At 42.6% G+C, this 14,453-nt stretch overlaps 1 protein-coding gene across 2 annotated transcripts in view; it reads right to left on the bottom strand.

Annotated features, from left to right (window-relative positions):
* Positions 1–6,652: 6,652 nt before the first annotated feature.
* The window catches only part of LOC130291145 (endothelin receptor type B-like), a 69,326-nt gene continuing 61,525 nt past the window's right edge, over positions 6,653–14,453 (bottom strand). For both annotated transcript variants that reach the window (XM_056539602.1, XM_056539603.1), the window contains exons 5-8: positions 11,535–11,684; positions 10,236–10,369; positions 9,021–9,129; positions 6,653–8,117 (exon numbers count right to left, since the gene is read on the bottom strand). In XM_056539602.1, coding sequence (XP_056395577.1) covers positions 7,968–8,117; positions 9,021–9,129; positions 10,236–10,369; positions 11,535–11,684 — 543 coding nt within the window. In that variant the 3' untranslated portion in view covers positions 6,653–7,967. The remainder of the gene's footprint in view (positions 8,118–9,020; positions 9,130–10,235; positions 10,370–11,534; positions 11,685–14,453) is intronic.

The following is a 14,453-nucleotide window of genomic DNA, read 5'->3' as shown; positions in this document are numbered from 1 at the left end:
CTACTTCCCTGGAAAAGTCTGGAACTACTTTTTACTATTTTACTTTTTTTTTCCCTAGGGAATAGGAGCATTTGCAAAGCAGAACTACTTTTTCTAGACAAAACAAATTGACCTCGACTGTAAATTTGCTCATCTCTAATAGGTAGCTGCCCTGTACGTTAATGTCCGACAAATAAAAGAACTCCTTGAGACATTACTAGGAATATTAGCCCAACCAGACACATGTATGTAACTGTTTTGAGTTCTTGTCGCTTGTCAGTACAGAAAAATTACCTCTAGGTGGCACTAGACAGTTTTTTTTTATTTATTTATTTATTAATTTTTTTTATTTATTTAGTTTTTTGTTTCTTCCCCTCCTAATTCTTACATTTTTTTCTCATACAGAATTAAACATTATTATTAATTTTCCCACTTTGAGTCCCCTCCTGTATGTGAACGCTACAGCTGAATGCAAGGCGGACAAGCACTGTAGTAGTTCATGGTCCTGCAGACTCCGATCTCATGTCCTCATCTTATGGCTAGGGGGTACATAATTATGTGGGCCGCCAACAGCTGATTGCATCTATAGTATACTCGGAAAGTTTTCAGACCCCCATTATTATGCCCTCAATACCCTGTATTGAGGGCAGAATAATCCATTTTATTCTGCCCTCAATAATCCAATTTTCATATCCATCGAAGTCACTGGGTAGCAAAAGACGCTGCCAATTTTGCTACCTATTGACTTCAGTGGGTATTAAAATATGCAGCAGCAAAATACGGCACGTGTGACCCTACCCTTAGAGAGAAACAGACAGGCTGTTCACCAGCACTAAGCCTAATATACTGGGTTATAGTGCAAGTGAAAAGCCTTAAAAAAATGTAAAAAATTAAATTTTATCTTTTGGAGTAATTTCTGAGTTATGGTTGTTCATTTTTCTATTCCTATTGTTCTGCTGTGGGCGTTGGAGGCAGGGAGCCAGCTCGCCGAGCTCCCCTGCCCGGCCTGCCCCCAGGATGACTATGCCAAAGGTTGTCCGGGCATACTGGGAGTTTGTTTTGCAACAGCTGGAGGCACCCTGGTTGGGAAACACTATTCCAGGTAATAGATTACAGAATGAACTTGTGCCTGCAGTGGGTCTCCGGTAAGTGCTCCATGTAGATGTAATCTGGCTATGAACTTAGTATGTATGAACTCATATTAAGTGAACAAGCTGCTCCTTCCCAATTTACATTGTATATTAAAAATAGTGGTTATATGCTAAAGAACGGATGAATTATGTCATGAAGTACAATACTGCCTACTACTGTTTCTTAAAGGAGTACTCCACTGGAAGAAAAAAACATTTGTAAATCAACTGGTGCCAGAAAGTTAAACACATTTGTAAATTACTTCTATTAAAAGAAAATCCTAATCCTTTCTGTACTTATCAGCTGCTGTATGATCCACAGGAAGTTCTTTTCTTTTTGAACTTTCCTTTCTGTCTGACCACAGTGCTCTCTGCTGACACCTCTGTCCGTGTCAGGAACTGTCCAGAGCAGGAGAGGTTTGCTATGGGGATTTGCTTCTACTCTGGACAGTTCCTAAAATGGACAGAGGTGTCAGCAGAGAGCACTGTGGTCAGACAGAAAGGAAATTCAAAAAGACAAGAACTTCCTGTGGACATAAGTACTGGAGGGATTAAGATTTTTTAATAGAAGTAATTTTACTAATTTGTTTAACTTTCTGGCACCAGTTGATTTAAAAAAATAAATAAAAATGTTTTCCAGTGGAGTACCCCTTTAAAGGTCTTAGTGTATTTAGCAATCCTGGTGGTGACCTCCTTGTTCTACCAGAATACAAGGCTTTTACAACAGTGGTCTCAAACTGTGGCCCTCCAGATGTTGCAAAACTTCAACTCCCAGCATGCCCGGACAGCCATTGGCTGTCCGGGCATGCTGGGAGTTGAAGTTTTGCAACATCTGGAGGGCCACAGTTTGAGACCACTGCTTTACAACCTTTCAAACAAACAACCTTTCCTGCAATGGAGGACCAAGCGTATCCATGCGTTACACAGACAGCTGATTGATTTCAGTAGGAACTGTGTTATGCTTTTTTTCATCTGTGGTGGCGCTGTTGGGATGTCCATCCATCCATCCATCCATCCATTCCTCAATCACTTCCAAATGGCTGGAGATATTTTGATAAAACCTGGTACACGTTTGAAATTTTTTTTTTCACATCAACTGGTGTCAAAGTTTTATACAGATTTGTAAATTACTTCTATATAAAAATCTTTATCCTTCCATTCACACGTACAGTATTCTGCCCATATTTGATGTGCAGGATTTAAGCTGCAGCTGTGAAGTTGTGTTCAGTCGATTAGTTTACAATGAAATCTCCAGCTTCAAATCCTGCACAGCAAATATGCGCAGGATACGCTCTCTCTAGGGGTAGGGTCACACTGGGCACATCCACAGCATATTTCTTACTGCGGATGCGTCCCTGTCAGTCACAGAGGGACTGCAGAGTGAGCAACTGGCTAAAGCCGGGTTACTTTGTCAACTCATAGCGGCGGATTTCTACAGCAGGAAATCTGCCATTACAAACAGATACACAGAGCTACTCAACCGCAGCTGGAATCTCGCTCTGTAGTCCCTCTGTGACTGACGGGGATGCATCCGCAGTGTGAAATATGCTGTGGATGTGCCCAGTGTGACCAGATTTGTAAATTACTTCTATTAAAAAAATCTTCCAGTATTTATCAGCTGCTGTATACTACAGAGGAAGTTCTTTTCTTTTTGAATTTCTTTTCTGTCTGACCACAGTGCTCTCTTGCTGCCACCTCTGTCCATGTCAGGAACTGTCCAGAGCAGGAAAGGTTTGCTTATAGGGATTTGCCACTGTTCTGGACAGTTCCTGACACAGACAGAGGTGTCAGCAGAGAGCATTGTGGTCAGACAGAAAGGAAATTCAAAAAGAAAATAACTTTCTGTGGATCATACAGCAGCTGAAAAGTAATGGAAGGATTAAGATTTTTTTTTATAGAAGTCATTTACAAATCTGTTTAACTTTCTGGCACCAGTTGATTTAGAAAAAAAATGTTTTCTAGCAGAGTACCCCTTTAATGAGAATCTGTCATCCGCATTAACCTGTTGGTACAGGCTGGTAGTGCGGGTGCCACTGATAACGATACTTACCTACCCCCCGATCCGTGTTCCGGTTTGTCTGTTATTTTTCCTTATTCCAGTGGCAGGCTTGGTACATGGCAGGAACATACTGATGTCAATACTGCAGCTTCATCACTTGGCCCGGCTTCGAGCAGACTTGGGGAAGCTGCAGCGGTGACGTCGGTGTGCTCTTGTCCTGCACCAAGCCTGCCACTGGCATAAGGAAGATAACAGACGAACGGAACTACAGATTGGGGGTAGGTAAGTATCGGTATCATCAGTGTCACCTGCAACAGGTTAGACAGATTCCCTTAAAGAACCAAAGACCTTTTTTTATTTTTTTATGACTTGTCTGACTTTAATTGCATAATTTTTTTATGACACATTGGGAACATTTATCAAGGACTGTGCAAAGCAAAAGTTGGCCAGTTGCTCATAGCAACCAATCAGATCGTTACCTTCATTTTTAAAAAGGAGCAATCTGATTGGTTTCTATGGGCAACTGGTCAACTTTTCCTGTGCACAGCTTTGATAACATTTTTTTCCCTTTTTTTGTGTTATGTTCCGACATCTGTAACTTTATTTTTCGTACAACGCCATAATAAAATTTATTTAAATTTTTTTTAGTTTTTTTTTTTACGTCAACACTTTTTTTCACTTTTACAGGTTATACTATACTGCAATACCTTTGTACTGAAACACAGTATGACCTGATCAGCTGCACACAGTACAGCCTGTGGCTGGATCTCACAGGCTTCCGTAGCAGGCAGACAAGAGGCCATTGGTGAACAGGGGGAGCTCCCTCCCTCCCTCTCTCACCGGTGATCAGTTATCTGTCAGGATCGGAGCGCAGCTCCCCTTCTGACAGCTGTGGCAAGTGCCTTGTGATATGTGATTGCCAGCCCCAGCCGCCAGTCATCGCCTGCTGCTTTTTGGATGTAAGGTGACCAAAATTAGCAATTAAAAAATTGGTGATGGCAATTCTAACAAACAATGGCTTGGTCGGGCCCCATACAGTAGATCTTGTGGGATGCCAGTGGTTGGACCCCCACGTGATCAGTCACATACCCCCTATTCTTGGTATAGAGAATATATATATATATATATATATATATATATATATATTTGTCCCTGCAGTACCCCTTTAACAGGGTTGTCTACAAAATCTTCTGATGTGGGCTCCACCTCTGGGAAGCCCACCAATCACATGAACGGGGTCCTGTGTTTACTCTGGTTGAATGGAGCAGCAGTCAGACATGCATACTGCTGCTCCATCTAACTTCATGGTTCGGATGAAGATAGCAGAGTGCTGTACATTCACACTTAACAACTGTTGTTTTCTGCATGTTGCTGCCCTTCACTATTACTTTGCTACTCCTGCATGTGCAACTTCCAAACTAAAATAATTCTATCTATATGGCTAGATGAAAACACCCTCCAGCCCCGCTCACCTTCCGGATACCGTTTTCAGTAATTTTATAGACTTCTCAAAAAATATAGAGGGAATACTAAGATAACACATCCTATATCTGAATGGACTAATCGTTTGAAATACTTTCGTCTTTACATAGTTGAATGTGCTGACAACAAAATCACACAAAAATTATCAATGGAAATCAAATGTATCAACCCATAGAGGTCTGGATATGGAGTCACACTCAAAATCAAAGTGGAAAACCACACTACAGGCTGATCACACTTTATGTAATGTCCTTTAAAACAAGTCACAATGAGGCTCAGTAGTGTGTGTGGCCTCCACGTGCCCGTATGACCTCCCTACAACGCCTGGGCATGCTCCTGATGAGGTGGCGGATGGTCTCCTGAGGGATGTCCTCCCAGACCTGGACTAAAGCATCCGCCAACTCCTGGACAGTCTGTGGTGCAATGTGGTGTTGGTGGATGGAGCGAGACATGATGTCCCAGATGTGCTCAATCGGATTCAGGTCTGGGGAACGGGCGGGCCAGTCCATAACATCAATGCCTTCCTCTTGCAGGAACTGCTGACACACTCCAGCCACATGAGGTCTAGCATTGTCTTGCATCAGGAGGAACCCAGGGCCAACCACACCAGCATATGGTCTCACAAGGGGTCTGAGGATCTCATTTCGGTATCTAATGGCAGTCAGGCTACCTCTGGCAAGCACATGGAGGGCTGTGTGGCCCCCCAAAGAAATGCCACCCCACCACTACCTGAGCCCCTTGTGTGGGTTGTAGACTTCATCTCATGCTACCACTAGAGTGAAAGCACCACCAGCATTCAAAAGTGACCAAAACATCAGCCAGGAAGCATAGGAACTGAGAAGTGGTCTGTGGTCACCACCTGCAGAACCACTCCTTGGAGTTTCCTTTTTATTGTTTGCGTTCCCTGAATTTTTTTGAGCTGTGTATAAACGCTGTGAACATGATCTACCGTATATAGGTTTTGCAAGATAATGTATCGTGCCTATTGTTTGTTTTTGTTTCAAAAATTGTTGCATCTTTGTCCATAATTTGTGTCTGGTATTGCTTTGAGCTCCATGACCTGTGGTGTGGCACTGTTCTTGGTAGAAAACAGCCATGTTTTTTTTTATTTTGCACAACCCCTGCATGCAACTGGGAGGAAACAAAACAAAAGTTTCTATAGTCCGTTTGGTTTTATACAAAAAAAAAAATCTTTTTTTAATTCAATAATTTTAAGACATACACCCATAATGGGCAGAACATTACAGTACAGGAACATTATGATAATACTATGTTGACATCTAGCATCCGGTGGATTTACGATACACGTCAGTAAGGCATGCTGCTAATCCTTGGCTAGCTAGTCCTTATTGCCTATCGTTAACATAAAGGTCCGGTAGGCACCCCTATAAAGGGGTATCTTAGTTTTAGCCAATATTTGGGCCCTATTTGCTGAAACTTACCGGAAGTTCGATCTTATTGCTCATAGCAAACAATCAGAGCCATCCCATTTCTTAACTGGTGTTTCTCGAGTCGTACCGGTGTTGGTTGATATGGGATATATGCTAAAACCAGTACCTTGTAAAGTCTTAAATATAATGGTAAAGGGGTTATCTGATAGGATATGATTTTTCAAAAAAGGGGGCAGACTGAGTTTAAAAATAAAAAAGTAGTACTCGCCTCACTGATCCATCACAACTGCCGTTCATACGGTGGATTTGTCCTCACTGGTATCCTGTCTCTACACAAGAAAATGGCCACTAGACCAGTGTTTCCCAACCCTAGACCAGTGTTTCCCAACCCAGTCCTCAAGGCACACCAACATTCCGGGTTTTTTCAGTTACTCCACTGGAATAGAACAGGGAAAAATTTAAATCCTGGACTGTTGGTGTGCCTTGAGGACTGGGTTGGGAAACACTGCACTAGACAAGTAGGTACTTGGCTTCAAAGGAACCCGGCTCACTGCGCTGATCGACCAGACAGGAAGATATGCTTAAAAGAGGATTTATTAACAAGAATGCAACGCGAAACGCGTTGCATTCTGGTCAATAAATCCTCTTTTAAGCATATCTTCCTGTCTGGTCGATTAGCGCCGTGAGCCGGGTTCCTTTGAAGCCAAGTACCTACTACCACTTATACTCCGGAGGGCAGCAGACAACCTTTTTCTACATACCTATCCCATTGTTGTGTATGTGCTTATACAACCACCCAGGGTGAGCAGTTCTAATATATATATATATATATATATATATATATATATATTTAGCCCCCTGGGTCCAAAAATATTATTCTATGGAGCGCTTACTTCCTTGTCTCTACACTCACTAGACAAGGCTGACCACCACTGTGACCAATGATTGGCTGAGCAGGCACTTCTTATGTGCTGAGATGGGGAAGCAGCAGTGGTTGGGGGATCGGTTAGTACAACTTTTTAAATATTATTGTAACCCAGTCTGCCCACTTTTTCATGTGTATGCCACTGGACTGCCCCGTAAAAGGTGTTGTCCAAGGACATACATTTTTTTTTTTACATTTGGAGGTGCATTAAAAATAAGTAATACTCACCTACCCCCAATCCCTTCCAGTCACCACCACTTCCTGGTTCCTGTGATGCATCATCTCAGCAGGATGTTTGGCTGAGGGGCCAGTACCTGCTAAGACAACTACAGTAGTCACAGGCCAGGGATCGGGCGGGGGAGGTGAGATGACTTTTTGTTATTTTATTATTCCATTGATTAAATATTTACAAACAAAATGCGATTTGTGTGACCCAGTCACATATTGTGCATGTCTGTTGCCTCAAGAAAAATAATATACAATATTATATAATACATTTAAATGGCAGTGTTAGAAAGTCCATACCAGAGACCTTCATTTAAAGGGACAGTGAACACAAAAACTGTCCCTTTCTAACAATAAAAGACAAAACTGAAATTGCCTTGGGTCTGGGCTAAATATTTTTTCCCACAATTAATTGGTGAGGGTTACGCTAGTTTCTGCCCTAAAAGGGGCATTAAGGGTTTTGATTGACAGATTGGTGATAGGTAATAGGTAGTTATGTACAAAATATGGCTGTTTTCATCTTTATGGACGGCCCAACCCGAATGTTATATTTTATCAGTTATCTAAATACAGTTCTTTCATTGGTAACAACAGGCGTTACACCGGGTTTCCATACGTTGTGGACAGTCCTAAGCCAAGTCTCTGGATTTGGAAACTTGCATCCATAGTGAAGCCATGTTTCTAAGGGTGCAGTCCAACAGCATGTCCAGAAGAAATGAGGACCTTAAGTGTTCACTGGGACTCGAGGAATTTTTTGAAATTTCATTGAGCAAAAAGGTTGAAAATGGGAATTTGTGTCAATTATATATAGAAGGGTATTGGATTGTAATTTATCTTCAGGAAGAGCTGTATTTGTTTGTAAGACGAGAGCTGCTCCGATCCAGAACCAGGTCATGGCCATTGGCTTTCCACTTCCCTCCTGAACCTTTCTCATCCATAGGAGTGATTGATAGATTTGGTCTGTGACACCAGCAGCAAAGACAGGACTAGAAAAAAAAAAAACATGTAGTTAATACACAACTAAATGCTGATTACATTATAAGGTACCTGTCATTTTGATATGTCATTGTGATGGGTCTGAGTGTGTGACCTGGACAGACTTATAATGTAAGTCTCTAGGGCCATCCAGGTCTTGTTGATTCAGAGCGGGCCTCTCTTCCCACTCGTTTTTGTCTCGGACCCTGACTGGTAAAAACTTTTTACATGTCCCTAGGACCAGGGCTGCATTTGGCATTAGTGGTCTAGTGGTCTTTGGTGTTTGAATTTAAAGGGGTACTCCACTCCCCAGCGTTCGGAACATTTAGTTTCGAACACTGGGAGCAAGCTTCAGGGGTCGTGACGTCATGCCCCGCCCCCTCAATACAAGTCTATGGGAGGGGGCATGACGGCCCTCACACCCCCTCCCATAGACTTGCATTGAGGGGGCGGGGCGACCCCCGAAGCCCACACCCAGCGTTCGGAACTAAATGTTCCGAACGCTGGTGAGTGGAGTACCCCTTTAAAGGGCCACATGAAACATTTAGGCATAATTTGTGGAGCATGTTATCTGGTGCACTCAATGAAGGAGATTTATCAAAACCTGTCCAGAGGAAAAGTTGACCAGTTGCCCATAGCAACCAATCAAATCACTTCTTTCATTTTTAGAAAAGCCTCTTAAAAGTGAAAGAAGCGATCTGATTGGTTGCTATGGGCAACTCAGCAACTTATCCTCTGCACATTTTTTGATAAATCTCCCCCAATGTGCCTAGGATAATGTGACATCCAAATATAGGCCTGCCTAGGACGTGTCAGGTTTTTTTTTTTTTTTTTTTTTTTTTTGTTTTTATAAATGACAGGTGGTTCAGTACTAGGTACTTGCTCCCAAGGCTAAAATGTTGTAGTCATCTTACCCGGAAACAGTTTTTGAACTTTCTGCTGACAAAATAGAGCGCCACTGGGTTTATGCAGGAATTCAGCGAGGCCATATTGATCCCGATGTAATTCACGACCAAGAAAAAGCTAAATATGGAAAAGTGAAAAGTACGGTAAATGTACATTACTTATAATATACTGACTCACTTTCAGAGACTGCCCAACCATTATGTGTACTATTTATAATGGAGCCTAGAGGTGTGGCCTTAGGTACAAGCCCGGACGCAACTACTACCAAAGAAACAGAGACCTACCTATATGTTTTTGTTGTTGATTAAGACCATGCTCTAACCAAAAATAAATCCCTAAGACCCAATGGCACAAGGCTTCAATATTGACCTCTGAGGCAACTTTCGGAAATAATGTGACCCACTTATTTTCAAAGCAAAGCTTCAACATTTGCCAAAAGAACCTTTTCCCCAGTTAGAATTTATAGTAACGTTTGGCTCATTTTTTTTTCATCTTCGTGTATATTCATGGCATAATAGTTTCAAGTTAAAGGGGTACTCTGCCCCTAGACATCTTATCCCCAATCCAAAGGATAGGGGACAAGATGTCTGATCGCGGGGGTCCCGCTGCTGGGGACCTCCGCAATCTCCCTGCTGCACCCGGCGTTCGTTTAGAGCGTCGGGTGCAGCGTTGGAGACTCTTGACGTCACATCCGTGCCCCACTCGTGCCGTCATGGCCACGCCCCCTCAATGCAAGTCTATGGGAGGGGGCGTGACGCCGTCACGCCCCCTCCCATAGACTTGCATTGAGGGGGCGTGACCGTGATGGCACAAGCCTCCGCCAGCATCGCCAGTCATCCGGCACTGAGTGAAGTTCGCTACGTGCATCGGGTGTCTGGGGTGCCGCAGCCGAGATCGCCGGGGACCCCAGGGGCGGGACATATGGAGCTAATGTAAAATACAACTCTGTGGCCTAGATATTTACTATTGCAAATGTGCCAGAATTTTGCGCATCTGCGCTAAAAATAATCTGACTTCACTTTTTTTTTCCCAAGAGAAAACATTGTGGCTTTAGGTGCGCCAAATACTTGTGCACGTTTAAAGCCTACTTATAGTTGGTCTTAACTTAAAATAGACTTAAACTGGTGCATTTTGAAATCTTCCCATCTATGTTTTCGGGCTTTAGTAAATCTGGGCCTGTATGTCTGTATACCAGTGCTAAAAAAAAAAAGTTGTCATCTTACCTGAGCAGCTCACACCTATGAGGATCAGTTCCGTCATACACCGTTTTCTTCAGTATGCTGCTGACATGAAGAGGCAACCAACACAGAGCGAAGATCACCACCAGACAGAACACTGTCTTAGCCACTTCCCGTCTCTAAAATAATAAAAATAAATATATAAGTGATAAAGGCTTCCAGCTTTATATACCAATCACTAAATGAACAAGTAAAGCCACAGTTCCAAAGTATTTTTATCTGTCCTTGCATTCCTTTTGATGGGGGCTGTATGGTAGTGACCAGCACCCCCAAAGTGAAGAGTCAATTCAGCTGGACCACTGTTTTGCCTGTAATTTTAAAGGGGTACTCTGGCGTTTAGACATCTTATCCTTGGATAGGGGATAAGATGCCTGATCACAGGGTCCCACCGCTGGGGATTCCCGTGATCTTGCACACCGCACCCTGTTATAATCAGTCCCCGGAGCGTGTTCGCTCCAGGTCTGATTACTGTCGATCACGGTGCTGGAGCATTGTGACGTCACAGCTCCGCCTCTGTGTGATGTCACGCTCCGCCCCCTCAATGCAAGCCTATGGGAGGGGGCGTGACAACCGTCACGCCCCCTCCCATAGGTTTGCATTGAGGGGGCAGAGCGTGACGGCACATGGGGGCGGAGCCGTGATGTCACAATGCTCCGGCCCCGTGATCGACCGTAATCAGACCTGTAGCGAACACGCTCCGGGGACTGATTATAACGGGGTGCTGTTTGCAAGATCACGGGGGTCCCCAGCGGCGGGACTCCCTTTAAGAGCTATTGGCTTTTTTCACATTCTAAAGTGTTACCAGTGGAAACTCTAGAAAAAGTATTCCTCTGTTTGAATAAAAAGCCATACTTACCTAACCTGCCCAACCAGCTTCCGTTCTTCTCCTTCCAGGCCCCCAAGGCTTCTGTCTTCTTGCTTTCAAGATGAGAACTTGGAGCAGGACCTGCCTGCTCAACCAATCACTGACCGAGACAGGAGACTGCTGAATTGAGATTGGCTGAGCAGGCAGGTCCTGCTCTTCTCGGAAGCAAGAAGAAAACAGAAGCATTGGAGGACCGGAAGGAGAAGAACAGGAGCTGTAGGGGACAGGGGTTACGTATTGCCTTTTTTTTTAATTTTTGACAGACACCCCAGCATCATATTTATTTTCATCCAAAGGCTGGTTCTTCTAATGACCTCTAAGAGGGCACATTAATATCATGGTAGGGTCTCCCATTTGCGATCAGAAAAGTTGGAAAATGGAGTAACTTTTGCCTTTTGATGCATGTTCATTCAGTTTACCTGTTTCATGTGGTCATTAAGTGCAATCCTCATCCCGTTCTTCATGTTTAGCATCTCACAGGACATCAAGGTGTAGAAGACTCCAGTGCAAGCCAAGGGCAAGCAAAAATAGAATCCAAAGAGCCACCAGACTTTTACCTCTTGATAAAACTGGAGCACAGAAAAATATTATCGTTAGTAGGTTTGATAAAACAATGGCTCATTTACACAATTTTTTCTTTTAATGCTTCTTTTCATCCGTTTTCTTAATGACATGAACAGTCTGTAAGGGCTCGTTCACATTATAATTTTGCCAACCATAGTATGTATATATTGGCAAACTGTCAAAATGGGATGCAGATGTATACAGTAGTCCCTCAAGTTACAATATTAATTGGTTCCAGGACGACCATCCTATGTTGAGACCATAACTCTATGAGAACCTGGTAATTGGTTCTGAAGTCTCCAAAATGTCATCCAAAAATAGGAAAAAGTGAGAATTAAAGGGGTACTCTGGTGAAAACCTTTTTTTCTTTTAAATCAACTGGTGGCAGAAAGTTAAACATATTTGTAAATTACTTCTATTAAAAAATCTTAATCCTTCCAGTACTTATTAGCTGCTGAATGCTACAGAGGAAATAACTTTCTTTTTGGAACACTGATGACATCACGAGCACAGTGCTCTCTCCTGACATCTCTGTCCATTTTAGCAACCGTGCATATCAGATGTATGCTAAGGGCAGCATGGTGGCTCAGTGGTTAGCACTGCTGCCTTGCAGTGCTGGGGACTTGGGTTCAAATCCCACTAAGGGCAACAATAAATAAAGTGTTATTATTATTATAATGTCAGCAGAGAGAACTGTGCTCGTGATGTCATCAGAGAGCATTCCAAAAAGAAAAGAATTTCCTCTGTAGTATTCAGCATCTAATAAGTACAGGAAGGATTAAGATTTTTTAATAGAAGTAATTTACAAATATGTTTAGCTTTCTGCCACCAGTTGATTTAAAAGAAAAAAGGTTTTCACCGGAGTACCCCTTTTAAAACAAAAATAAGTAGATAACTAATACAGATAAAGCAAGTCCTTACATATAAAAGTAAGAAAGATCTGCTTTCAGTGTTTCCCAACCAGGGTGGCTCCAGCTGTTACAAAACTACAACTCCCAGCATGCCCGGACAGCCAAAGGCTGTCCGGGCATGCTTGAAGTTGTAGTTTTGCAACAGCTGGAGGCATCCTCGTTGGGAAACACTGCTCTATGTAGAGGACAGGAGCTTCTTCAGGGTCCTGTACAGTACACACAATGTCCTAAAAAAAGTAAAATGGAGCCGCCCTTACTTGGTGTCCAAAAAAGCAGCTAATCGTGGTACTACTAATCGTAGTACAGAACATGTAATACCTCCTTGTACTGTAGGGGGCGCTACCAGACAGCCAGTCAGTACATGCACTTTAGGAATACAGGGGTTTAACCAGTGAATGTCCATTCTGATTGGTCAGTTCTTCCAGTCATTGACACGTTTCGCAGATTCCATAGCATTGTATGTTGAGTCTGGTTTCAAGTTACGATGGTCCAGAAAAGACAATTGTATGTTGAAACTATTGTATGTTGAGGCCATTGTAAGTTGATTGATCACTGTACATGCACGGACAGACACAGGCCTTGCTGGCTTTACTGGCCTGAACATACTGAAAAGTACAGCACACCATACTTTAGTCAGAGTCAATTCAGGTACACAGGTGTGAAATGATCCAAGTGTAGTCACTAGTTGACTACGTTCAGGCCATTTGGCCCCCTGCCTATCTGTGCACTTTCACACCGGCATCCCAGTTTGCCAACGTATGCATGCCCAGAAGGCACAATGATGATATAGTGAAAACTCCCATTGATTTACTTTATGGATGTGACAATAATTCTGTTGATCTAGGGTCAGACAAAAGTAGCATAGAATAATATAAATATATAGTTCATTTGGCTTCATTATGAAACAGTGCCATTTTTTATTTATTTCTAAATACGAGCCGTGAAATTCATTGGGTCAAAATGGGAAACGGTCTCTTCACAATAAACTAATGTGTGTGCATGAGGAATAGCATTATTTCTGGCAGTTCTATATGGCATTGTTCACCAGTTTTACCTTCTGTGGGCCTCGTCTGTACTTTTCAGTTGTCCCTGAGCTAGTAAAAGGAGCCTATCCTCCTTGATGTCTCCCATTAACTGCACACATACAGAAGAGTAGATCCTGTTCCCCTATATTTCTGTAGCACTAGCTGAGCATGGATAACATTATAGAGCAGTAGTGAGCAATGTAAGCTGTAAATCCAGCACTGAAGTGAGATAGAACACTAGAGTTTTTAGCAGCTACTTTCTGTGTCTCTGTCTCACTTTTTAGCTCCCTCCTTCTCCACCCTCTATAGACTTCAATGGGTAGAATGTAACCTTTATAGCAGTTTTTCAGAGTGACATAAGTTGCAGGAAGTAACTCCCAAGGGGAGGAAACCAGCACTCCAGATTCCAGTCGGGATGTAGTCAAAATCGCAAGCTTTATTTTTATCTTGTTAAAATCATCACAAAAAAAGGGGGGAAAAAGAATAAAAACATGAAAACACTGTCGCGGTTTGGGAAGAACCCTTTATCAAGGCATTGATAAAGGGTTCTTCCCGAAACGCGACAGTATTTTCATGTTTCACGCTCTTGAGGACTCGGGATGCAGGGCGTATGCATACGCCCTGCATCCTGAACAGGTTAAAAAATTAGTGACCCAGCTGGAAAAGCCATCAATAATCAACAGCCTATCATGTGGGCAGCGCCGTTACAGCACCCTTGGATTTTATTCACTTAAAGAGGCACTGTCATTATGAAAAACTTTTTATATTTTGTAGTACTTTTGGTAAGATTACTTTTTTAAATATACAGTTATTTAGAAAAAAAAATTAAAATAGCTGC

Source organism: Hyla sarda, chromosome 9, assembly GCF_029499605.1.
Source record: "Hyla sarda isolate aHylSar1 chromosome 9, aHylSar1.hap1, whole genome shotgun sequence".
Lineage (NCBI taxonomy): Eukaryota > Metazoa > Chordata > Amphibia > Anura > Hylidae > Hyla > Hyla sarda.
Note: the sequence above shows the minus strand (reverse complement) of the source record. Positions and strands in the feature narration are given on the sequence as shown.